This window comes from Macrotis lagotis, chromosome X (assembly GCF_037893015.1).
Source record: "Macrotis lagotis isolate mMagLag1 chromosome X, bilby.v1.9.chrom.fasta, whole genome shotgun sequence".
NCBI classification, from domain to species: Eukaryota; Metazoa; Chordata; class Mammalia; order Peramelemorphia; family Peramelidae; genus Macrotis; species Macrotis lagotis.
Window position 1 is genome coordinate 625,843,158 of NC_133666.1, and position 11,845 is coordinate 625,855,002.

General features: G+C 45.1%; 1 protein-coding gene across 10 annotated transcripts in view; it reads left to right on the plus strand.

The window, feature by feature from the left end:
• DNM2 (dynamin 2) overlaps nt 1-11,845 on the plus strand; it is an 85,567-nt gene that overhangs the window by 72,429 nt on the left and 1,293 nt on the right. For 4 of the 10 annotated variants that reach the window (XM_074203398.1, XM_074203402.1, XM_074203397.1 and 1 more), the window contains 7 exons: nt 313-426; nt 5,356-5,465; nt 6,399-6,510; nt 6,740-6,904; nt 8,656-8,891; nt 9,388-9,639; nt 10,207-11,687. In XM_074203398.1, coding sequence (XP_074059499.1) covers nt 313-426; nt 5,356-5,465; nt 6,399-6,510; nt 6,740-6,904; nt 8,656-8,891; nt 9,388-9,639; nt 10,207-10,276 — 1,059 coding nt within the window. In that variant the 3' untranslated portion in view covers nt 10,277-11,687. Of the gene's footprint in view, nt 1-255; nt 427-5,355; nt 5,466-6,398; nt 6,511-6,739; nt 6,905-8,655; nt 8,892-9,387; nt 9,640-10,206; nt 11,688-11,845 lie in introns of those variants that run through there. The other 6 variants (XM_074203405.1, XM_074203403.1, XM_074203404.1 and 3 more) reach the window with 3 other exon arrangements.

The window sequence follows — 11,845 nt, forward strand, 5'->3', positions numbered from 1 at the left end:
TGAGCACTAACATACATCCTAAAATCCCAGAGCAGGCCACCTCCTTTCTCCCCCATTTTTGAATTAAGAATTTCCTTTGGATAAGAAATGTTTGTATTTCTGAGAAGACTCTCAGAGATCTGGGCTTTTGACCCAGTCTTTGAGAGAACTAGATTGCTACTCTGCTGGGAGTTTGCCAATCATTTTAAAAAGTCTCCTCTGTCTGGGTTTGGCCTCTCTGACTTCTTGGTATGTCCTAGGAGGGCAGTTGACCAGGTCACACCCCCTTCATCATGGCTCAGGTTTCATATTGATCCATACTTTCTCCTCCAGGTGATTCGAAGGGGTTGGTTGACGATCAACAACATCAGCCTGATGAAAGGTGGCTCCAAGGAGTATTGGTTTGTGCTCACTGCAGAGTCCTTGTCGTGGTACAAGGATGAGGAGGTGCGTATCCAGAAATCTGACTGCTTGATCTAGCAAGAGACACAGTTCAACATCAACTGGTGAACTGATTTAAAGGAAATAGACTGAGCTGGTCAACTATGATTTGCCATCCAGTTTCTTTTGAGAAGCAAGTAATAAATAAATCATAAATCTCATTCAGAATTATGGCCAAGCCAACTATTAGGGATGATGGGGACAATGAGGATACAGAGGCTGAAGCATCACATTGTAGTTGTAATTACAGGGACCAAAATGCATCAGGTAAGTAGGAAGCCCATATTCTGGACTGTTTGGCCTATGTGTGACCTGGCAAGCTCTGTAAGGGACTCTCAGGCACCAGCCCTTGTGTTAGCCCTTTTAGATGTTAATCCCTTCTCTTGGGCTCTCCTCTCTTCCCCGAGGATACTAGAGTGAATTCACTAGTGAGCATATATATATGGAATGAAGACTTGGGAGACTGGAATTGGTTAGGATTTATAAAGTAGATTAGGGGAGCCCCATAAATTATAGAGTTGTGGGTTTACATGAACCTCAGGCTTCCCCCCCCCCCCAGGTATTGGTGTTATGATTCATTGTGCCACCACCTACCTCAGGAACTTATTTTTATCCAGATTTAAATTTTGTGTACATGTTATTTACATCCCCTTAGAAAGAGAGGATCCTTGTGGGCATGGTCCTTTTTTTTTTTAATCTCTGTTACCTAACATAGGTACTGCCTTATACAGAATAAGCACTAGTCAATAATTATTGCATTGAATTGAGTCTTGGTTCCCCATCTTTGTGACCCTGAGCACTTTAGCTTATTACCATACTAAAGAATTTACTTATGCTTTTTTCTTGAAACCAAATCTGGAGAAGCATAGGAGAAGCAGTTGTGGTAGAGTGAGTGGGAAGCCCTGAATTTGGAGATAGTGAATGTGGATTGGGTTCTCAGCTCTGCTCTTTACTCTCTGTGACGTTGGGCAAATTAATTAACCTTTCTGAATCTGATTTCTCCTATAAAATGAGAGACTAGATTGGATGACCTCTTATCACTTCCAACTCTTGATCCTGTGATCTTGGCTTTATTAGATAAAAAAGAGCAAGATGGGAGCACTCTCCAGGGCCAAGTCTTCCTGAAGAACCTTGGATTTCTTAAATAAGAAAACTGATGTACCTCTTTCCCCCACCAATAAATCAAGAGGCCCAGAAAAGCTGCTCAGGTTCTATTTACAGAATTCTTAGAAATATCTTGCCTATACATTTTGGTTGGGAGCAATACAAATCCAGATGTAACTGATTCTCTCAAGGTTTTCCCACCCCCACACTGGTCTCACTTGTGCCAAAGTGATGACTTTTTCCACCATCTCCAAGGACTGCCAGGGACTAAGTCCTTCCCTTCTTCTCTATTCTATCCTCACAGCTAGTTTAGACTTCTGCTGTGAATTCTTCAGTGTCTTTAACTCTTAATCCCAAATGTTTTTCAGGATCAAGATCTTCTGAGTTCCTTGGAAATATAAGGTGACTTTAACTGATCTCCCCATAGTCCTCCAAAGGAGAGACTTTATGAGGATGGTGATTGGGAAAGAAGTTCTGTGTAGGAAATATGTACATTTGTTGTGGACCCTGGCCTGAACCTTCATTTGAAGAAAAAAAGCCTAACTACTGGCTGCCCACAGTTTTCTATGAGTCACACTAAGCTTGACCTCTGTCTACACTGAGAGATACTCTTTCAACCTTCCTTTGACCCTGGAGTAAAGATGTTCTTCTTCCCAGTTCCCTTACCCCCAGTTTCTGTCTTTCGTTGATCTTAAGGGATCATGGGACTAGGTTGCAGTATCCCATCCAGCCCTTTATTTATGATCAGGAAAGTGTTGTCTTTCGGTGTACTTCTTCCCTAAAGGTAATTCTTTTCTGAAAGAGCTGTAGAACCTCATGGTATATGTCCATATGGCTATTTCATAAGCCAAACAACAACTCCTGCCCAAACATAGCTACATGCTCAAACATAGGGCTATACTTAACTTCATGAATGGTGAGCTGTATGTATAATGAGACAGAGTAGAGCTGCATCTGAGGGAGATGTGATAATAGAGTCACAGCTGCCTGAAAATTGGGATTGGCCAGACTAATATCTCTTCAGATGTATTCTCCTCTCAGTCGCCTGTGCCAGGCTTTCCCCACCACATCCTCTTTGAATTTATTCTAAAGCAAAACAGGGAGCAAAGGAGCTTTCTCCCTTGGACCAAGTAATGCAATGGAAGGATTTAGGTCAAACACCGATTTGCTTCCTCTCAGATGTTCCCCTCATCTTATCCAAGCTGCAGGCCCTTCAGGGAGAAAGTACAGCACAGAACTACTCTTCCAAGGACCCTGGAAGATGCTTTTGCTCTTTTTGTTAAACTTTCCACCCCCACAGTCTAGAAGCTAGTCTGCTTTGTGGTGCGTCATCTCCTGAGCAAGTACTTTCTGAGGGTTTCCGAGCTTCCATTTTGGTGAGAACACAGACACATCAGCAAATGTGTTGAGCTTGGATGGGCAACATTAACAACATTAGTTAATTCCTTTTACAAACTTGGACTAGTCAGTGGGGTGAGATAGTAATGCACAAATTCTGGTAGTTTGAACTCAGATTAAGGACTGTACATTTTAAGTTCCTTTTCCCCTTCTAGTAAACTATAAACGAGGTCTTTTTCCTCATCAGAGAGAGGAGACAAACTGAGTTTTTTTTTCAGCTTTGGCATTCCAGTCAGACTAAAATGAGAGTGAGGGGGACACATTCCCCAGCTTGCCCCTCAAACCTTGCGTGTCCCCCGCCAGCAGTTTCCTGTTGGCAGGGCTCTCGGTGGGAACACTGTCTGGCTCTTTGCTGTTGAGTAATGAGAACCAGCAGGCACTGTGAATGAGGCTCTGTGTTCTAACAGACACAAAGCAGCAGGAATCCTAGAGGTGAGGAGGGGGAGATAAAACAGTACTTCTCAAAAAGCAGAAAATCGGCTCTGCTACTGGAGAGCCTTTCTCCTAATGGCAGCCCTTCCAAGGTCTTCTCACCCATGTCCCTCAGAACCAGTAATAAACCTTTCTGGAAAGAAGGAACAAAGAATAATTGAAATACATTTATTTTGGTAACTTAATAAAAAAAGGAAGATACAAATATTTATAAATTTTAGATGACACCATCCTGCATGTGCCCATAGCCTGTTGGGCTTGTTCTCTTGAACCCACCTCCAGGCCCTCTTTCCCTTACTATGAAACTTTTCCCTTTAATCTCTGGCTTATACAGACTGGGCGATTTCATTTCAGAGCATTTATTAAATCTAAACTTTGTGTATAGTATACAGGGAGGAAAATACAAATTCTGAAGGACTTACCTGAAGGTGATAGTATTGTCTTAGCCTCCACTTGGCTATGGAGCAGGGGTCCTGGTTCCTGAGTTGATGCTTTTCCAAGCCCAGCCTAACCAATGTGCAGACTACTGTACACATTTGCAATCTCCTGGACAGGTAGTCTGAACACTGGGCTGGTGGGGCTGGAATTTGAAGGAACTCTTCTACTGCTCCCATTCAAAGCCATTCCTTTTGAGAAGAGATGTATTCTTAAAGCGTATTTTACAAGGAGAGGAAAGCTGCTGTTCCCTCAAAGAATCTGCTTTGTCTCCTCTGACGTGGCAAGTCTTCAGCAGGACCCAGTCTGGAGAAAGTTGTGGTTTTTCAGGAAATCCTAAGGCGGGCGGGTGGGGGTGGGGGGGTGGGAGAGGGAGGGTTTAGGTTCATGGCCTCTGTACAAAGGAGGACGTCACTTTCGGGACATGGGCTGGGGGTGGGGGGGGGGAAGAATATGTGTGCCTGTAGCATCTGGAGATATTTTCTGGGTGGAACATAGTCATAAACAATTCCAGATGTTGCATTTCCTTGAGGCTGCTATAGGCCATGACTCAGGAGAGTGGCCCCTCTGAAAGCAGCCAACTTGTGCTCATCCAAACTTGATTGCAGAGCCTTCTGCTGTTTTGGGGGCAGGGGAGAGACGGGCAGTACTAAGAATAGGGGAGCCTTGTCTAGACTCTCCTGATGTGAATGGCAGGGGCAGAACCTTTCCGGCAGGTTTGAAAATCCTGAAAGATCTTCCAAGAACCATCTTTAGCCTTGGCCAGTCATCCGTCTGTCCATGATAGAAAACCTAAGTTAGAAAGTGGTACTCGGCTGGGCCTGCCACTCATCATTGCCCTCCAGCTCTCATCATCAGCCTTCAAACTGGCCAACTAGTGACTAAACCCTTGGCCCATTAAAAGACCACATTTTTTTTCCACCTCAGTTTCTTTTGAGTTCCTTTTCCCCACCATTCTCAAAGTTTGATTTGGGAGGCACATGTGACCCATTTTGCCCTCTGACTTCCTTCCTTGCCCATATTGGTCAGCAGGAGCTCTAACAAGTTTAAGACTTGCTTAACTATGAATCTGGAAGCAACAGATTCTACATCTGTGAAAACAGATACTTAAAGGGCACCTGTTATATACAGTTCTTCTGTTTGTTTGGTGCTTTGAGGGCTAAAGGGATGAGCAGGGTACAAGAGTATCCAGACCCCATAGAACCTTGTGCTTCTGAGTTGTACTGTTTGTGGCCTAGAATCTGCTAACCAGCTAACTGAATCAAGGTCCTGTTTCCTACATGAAAAGAAAAGCTGTCATTAGGCAACCATCTCTTATTAAAGCACTTGTAACAGAGACCATGATGATGTAGGGAGCTGAGACAATATCTTGGACCTTGGGTTCACAAGACTTGAGGCAGAACAGAACTCGGGTCCTTTCTCAAACAGTAACAGTAATGGTAATGGTAGTGGTGGTGGTGATGATGGTAACCTCAATAAAAATTGCAATGTTTCCTTAAAGAGGTAGATATGTGACCCTACTTGATGGAGTTGCTTATAGTGTCTCTTATCTCCCATATGTTTTAGGAAAAAGAGAAGAAGTACATGCTGCCATTGGATAACCTCAAAATTCGAGATGTGGAAAAGGGCTTCATGTCCAATAAGCACGTCTTTGCTATCTTCAACACAGAGCAGAGGTGAGGTGCTAAGTCAAGTGGAGCCATTGTGTCTTAGCCAGCCTCAAACATATTAATTTTTAAATTATAAATTTACTTTGTTTAAGCATAACATTTTACTAGGTTTTTTTCCTAACTATAGATTTAGAGCAAGATTTTAGAAATAGATTTTCATAGCTTGACAATAAATGGTGAACATTATGTTCTCTCCCCCCACCCTCCCCAAGACTGAATCTTTCTTGGCTTGTTCAGAACTTGGTCGGAGCTTTGAGATAATTTAACTCAACTTTGATAGGTACTGAAACATACACATAGAGAAATAAGCCTTCTTTGTCCTTTCAAGTTCCCTGTGCTCTTATTTTTCTTCTCAACCTGGGAAGAAGTCATGAATTTTACAGTGCTGGATTTCATGGAAGCCCTAAGATAATCCTTTTTTTTCCCCATCAGAAATTGTACTGCAGGGGCAGCTAGGTGGCGCAGTGGATAGAGCACTGACCTTGGAGTCAGGAAAACAGGAGTTCAAGTCCAGCCTCAGACACTTAATAATTGCCTGGCTGTGTGGCTTTGGGCAAGCCACTTAACCCCATTGCCTTGCAAAAAAAAAAGAAGAAGAAAAGAAAAGAAATTGTACTAGTCATTTTATTAATTTGCTCAAGATTGATTTCATTATCAGAGCCTTTAAAAGACTTCAAGTAAGCTAAAGATACCTCCTTTTGATTTTGACTATGTATATGATATAAATGTTTGCTCTTGTTATCTTTAAGAGCAATTTACACACTCACCCTCTTTTTTTACCCCCAGAATATCAATAAAGGTGGGTTTTTTTTTTAATAGGGCCAATATTTGGTTTCCATTAGGGAACAGCTCTCAGGGACCTTGTATATTATAACTTGCCACAATTGCTGTGAATGGGTCAGCAACTCCACAAACCTCTTATTTGTACTTATCGTACAGGAATGTCTATAAGGACTTACGGCAGATTGAACTAGCCTGTGACTCCCAGGAGGATGTTGATAGTTGGAAAGCCTCTTTTCTCCGAGCTGGGGTCTATCCTGAGAAAGATCAGGTTGGTTGGTACCTGTCTAGGTATCTGGGGATGGGGGAGGAAAGAGGATGGGGCAGGGACTGAGTGTGTCAGGCCTGAGACACTGCCCTTTGGGCAGAGAGTATTCATCAGGTAATGTTAATGGTGGGAGGAGCAGAATCAATTGTCTTGTGCTTAATTTGAGTTCCTCTTATCTTATCATGTGAGAGGGTAGAAAAGCACTCACAGCTTTTTTTCAACCCTGGACCAGGCAGAGAATGAGGATGGGGCCCAAGAAAACACCTTCTCTATGGACCCTCAACTGGAACGCCAGGTGGAAACCATCCGAAATCTTGTTGATTCCTATGTAGGGATTATCAATAAGTCTATCCGTGACCTCATGCCAAAGACAATCATGCATCTCATGATCAACAATGTGCGTATTCCAAGGGCCTGGGATATTGAGGGACTTAAACCTGGGTAACTGGACCAAGCAAGGAGAGACCCCTTCGTGTAGTTAGGCCCTCCCACCTGGAAAGTCTAGGATGTGAATATTTACTCAGGAGTCTTGTATTTTTCAGAGGTCACCCCTGAGATCTTTTATTGTTTTTTGAATTTTACAATTTTTTCCCCCCAATCTCACTTCCCTCCCCCTACCCCCATAGAAGGAAGTCTGATAGTCTTTACGTTGTTTCCATACAATCAAAATTGATCCATGCATGATCAAAATTGAATGTGTTGAGAGAGGAATCATCCTTAAGGAAAAAATAAAATATAAGAGACAGCAAAATTACATAAGAAGATACCTTTTTTTTTTTTATTTAAAGGTAATAAGTCTTTTGGTCTTTGTTTAAGCTCCACAATTCCTTCTTTGGATATAAATGGTATTCTCCATTGCAGATACCCCAGAATTGTCCAATTGTTGCACTGATGGAATGAGCAAGTCCATTAGTATTGATCATCAACCCCATGTTGCTATTAGGGTATACAACATTCTTCTGGTTCTGCTCATCTTGGTCAGCATCAGTTCATGCAAATCCTTCCAGGCTTCTCTGAATTCCCATCCCTCCTGGTTTCTAATAGAATAATAGTGTTCCATAATGTATATATTCCACAATTTGTTCAGCCTTTTCCCCAATTGATGGACATTCACTCAATTTCCAATTCTTTGCCACTACAAACTGGGCTGCCATGAATATTTTTGTACAAGTGATGATGTTTTTAACCTTTCTCATGATGTCTTCAGGATATAGATCCAGTAGTGGTATTGCTGGATCAAAAGGTATACATATTTTTATTGCCCTTTGGGCATAATTCCAGATTGCTCTCCAGAAAGGTTCACAGCTCCACCAACAATGCATTAATGTCCCAGATTTCCCACATCCCTTCCAGCATTGATCATGGTCTTTTCTGGTCATTGGCCAGTCTGAGAGGTGTGAGGTGGTACCTCAGAGATGCTTTAATTTGCATTTCTCCAATCGATGATTTAGAGCAGTTTTTTATATGAGTATGGATCACTTTGCTTTCTTCATCTGTAAATTGCCTTTGCATATTCTTTGACCATTTGTCAGTTGGCAGAATGACTTGGTTTTTTTTTAATAAATTTGACTCAGTTCTCTCTGTATTTTAGAAATGAATCCTTTATCAGAAAGACTAGTTGTAAAAATTGTTTCCCAATTTATTATTAATTTCTGTTGATCTTGGTTACAATGGTTTTGTCTGTGCAAAGGTTTATTAATTTAATGTAATCAAAATTATGTAGTTTTTTTTTCTTTTGCAAGGCAATGGGGTTAAGTGGCTTGCCCAAGGCCACACGGCTAAGTAATTATTAAGTGGCTGAGACCGGATTTGAACTCAGGTCCTCCTGACTCCAGGGCCGGTGCTCTATCCACTGTGCCACCTAGCCACCCCCAAATTATCTAGTTTTTAAGGATGTTTTTAATGCTGTTCTCCATCTCTTCCTGAAATCTTGATCTATGTCCCTAGGAGAGAAAGAGCAAAGTCTGTGGGAAGGCTTTGAGGAGCTGGGCTTAAGTTGATCATGAAGGGCTTCCTTTGGGGTCAGTCAGGTCTCCATACGCCAATCTTGTGCATAAAAGAGGAGATGGCTTCTGCAGTGTTGGGGAGAAGACACAGGGCCCCGTTTATTCCCCAACTTGATCTCTGGACATTTCCCCTGTCCCCCAGACCAAGGCCTTCATCCACTCTGAGCTGCTGGCCTATCTCTACTCTTCTGCGGACCAGAGTAGCCTGATGGAGGAATCTGCGGACCAGGCACAACGTCGAGAGGACATGCTGCGCATGTACCATGCCCTGAAGGAGGCACTTAACATCATTGGGGACATAAGCACCAGCACTGTGTCCACCCCTGTACCCCCCCCTGTGGATGACACATGGCTCCAGAGTTCTAGCAGTAGGCACAGGTCTGACCAAGCATTTGCAAGTCTGCCTGGGGAGAGGGGGGCTAGTTCTGGAGCCAGGATCCAGAGGTAGAACCAGGACCATTGGGTAGAAATAGTGGCAGAATTGGGTCAGTATATTGAAATATATCATATGTCACCCTATTGTTCATACTAATAGTATACCAGTAGAGGTGGGGAGGTTGTAAGTCTGGGCCAGATGACCTCTGTATTCCCTTCTTCAGTTGTAAATTTTTGATGGTGGTGGGGCAGAGGAGGATGTCTAGGATTGTCAGCTGTGAGGGACTCAGGGTAGATGGCCATTGCCCAGCAGTTTAGCTGCTTCAACTCTATGTGCTAAAAGAAAGGTGAGGCCAGCTCAGAGTCCAGAAGACAGATTTGCTTCCTTCCAGTGAGGTTGAGCGGGTCCTCATCTTAGTTCATCCTACCTCTATATACCAGGTGCTGGACCTCTCCACAGCTTTAGGTCCCAGGCTCTGTTCTCTGTCTTCTCTTGCAGTCCCACACCTCAGCATCGACCTCCTGCCAGTGTGCCTCCCCCCGGAAGGCCACCCGCAGTCAGGGGCCCCACCCCAGGGCCACCTCTGATCCCTGTGCCTGTAGGAGTTGCTGCCTCCTTTGTGGCTCCCCCTATTCCCTCTCGGCCTGGACCTCAGAATGTCTTCACTAACAACGATCCCTTTTCAGCCCCACCTCAGATCCCATCTCGGCCAGCACGCATTCCGCCTGGCATCCCCCCTGGTGTGCCCAGGTAAGATTCATCCGAAACCCTTGCTTGTTTCCTTTGCTGTGCTCCCTACCAGGGCAGCACTGAATCTGTCAGCAGCCTTGTCTTTAGTAGTTTTTTTGAGTTAGAGGGTTCCTCACTCACATGGCACTGAAGCATGAGAATATACTACTGGGACTGCTCAGTGGTAGCCTTGGGCATGGCTGCCAGCCTGCCTGACCCATTCTCCTCTGGGACCTTCTACACAGACATCACTCTTTGCTCTCAGCAATGAACTTGTTAGCCAACATATGGAGCCAATAATCTAAAATCCATTAGTTGGCTGTTCCTCATCCAATTTCCAGGGTCAGGGTAGAGAGGGTCTGGCTTAGTGTCCAAGTGACTGAACTTCAGACCCTTCCCATTGACCCAGTTTCTGTAGGCATTTGGATTCTGACAAGGTCTAAGGGATTGAAGGGAGACCAGAGACTCTTGGCTGGTGGCTAGGCCTGTGGCCCTGCAGCCCTGTAGCCCACACTACTCTTCCCCTTCTTGGCTTGCCTTTCCCATCCTCATTGGGTTCTCTTCCCATCTGTTTCTATTTCTTTACAGCAGAAGACCCCCTGCCGCACCGAACCGGCCAACCATTATCCGCCCGGCCGAACCATCATTGCTAGATTAACCCTGGGTTCTAGAAAAAAAACCCATGTACTCAGTGGGGTGTGTCAGCCAGACCATCAGGATATATACCATTGTGGGTGGGGTTTCTATACACTGTTGGCTCTGAGGGACACCCAAGTTTGTAGAAAGCAAATATGGCTCTGGGCCCCGAGGCCTCCTTTGTTCCCTTCCAAGCTCTTTCCTCCCCTAGTCCCTGACAGCCAGGCCTGAGGCCATACTTGCCAGGCAGGGATCATTGGAACCTTGTAACCAGTAGGCCTGGTGGCACACCTCCCCTCCTTGCCCGTCCCCACACGGAAGCAGGCAGCAACCAGGAGGAGGCTCCAGCAGGCTGGGAACGTGGCTCTGCAGGCTCCTGAGGCACTTGGACTTAGCCCTGAACTGAGCAGTCCTGGGGAGCCTGGAGTGGGCTCATGGTCTGGGACCCGAATTAGAACAGAGGGTAGGGACTGATGGAGTGGCCTGTCAGCTCAGTCCATCAACCCTAGGCATTGTTTTATGTATAAAGGATATACAGATGGGGGCACAGCAAGAGCCTGTGTTTCTGTGTCTGTGGCCCTTTGAGTGACTTGTGATTAAACCAAATGTAAACTGGAGACCAGGTAATCTTCCCCATCCTTTGTGCTACTATTCCCGGAGGAGCCAGAGGGGTCAGCACTTCTTTGCCCTAAGTCACCTTGTTTGGGGAAGAGTCCTGCTGGCCGCTTAGTACTAAGCCTGGGCCCCACCACCTCAAGCCCAGAATGGGGATCACTGCTCTTCTCGCCATGGTCCTCATCTATGTTCATCACCCCAGGAGCTCTTAGTGACCTTGAAATGAAACATGAAGGGCCTCCTGTCTTGGGTTGTCACAGGTATCTAGTCAGACAGTAGCTAGCCCAGTATAGGGAGGAGGCTAAGTGTCTGGTGGCCAGAGTCACTGCCGTGGACTGCTCCTATACACTCCCAGCCACTGGTGTATCCTCAGCTGGACAGGCTCCTTCTGGAAGTTAGGCTTAAAATGTCAAACCCAAGGCCAAATGCTGCTACATTGGAGCCTCTGTATTAAGCTTCCAGAGAGAGATCTCCAGTCCTTAAACCACCCTAAATCCCAGAGCTGCCTTAAGCCCCTGCCAAGAGGGATGGGGACCCAAAGGGATCTTCCCTTCACCCCCAATCCCAGGCCAGGGAGCACTCGGATCAGGGACCATGTCTGTCTGAGGGGCTGACTGCCCAGGGCTCAGAGCTGGTGGTGGCCTGGCTGGCAGACCTCTGCCAGACCTAGCATATTAAGGACCCTTTGTGGGAAATGGCTCAAGCTCTGGTCATGCTGGCACCTCTGTGGGACTTAACTTGTTCCTTCACTCAATTTGACCAGTGTAAGTGCCTCTGCTGTACCCTATTAATAAACTAAAATAAAAGGGAAGAAGCTATTGGTGGCTGGTGTCTGTCTCCTGTCTTTGCTTGGAAATAAAGGGAATGGGAATCTGCTGCTTGGGGATGCCCCTTCTAAGCCCTGTCTGCTGCCTGTTAATCATTGAGAACCTCAACCTGAGTTCTGTGCAATCACATAATTAGCTGCCTTATCACC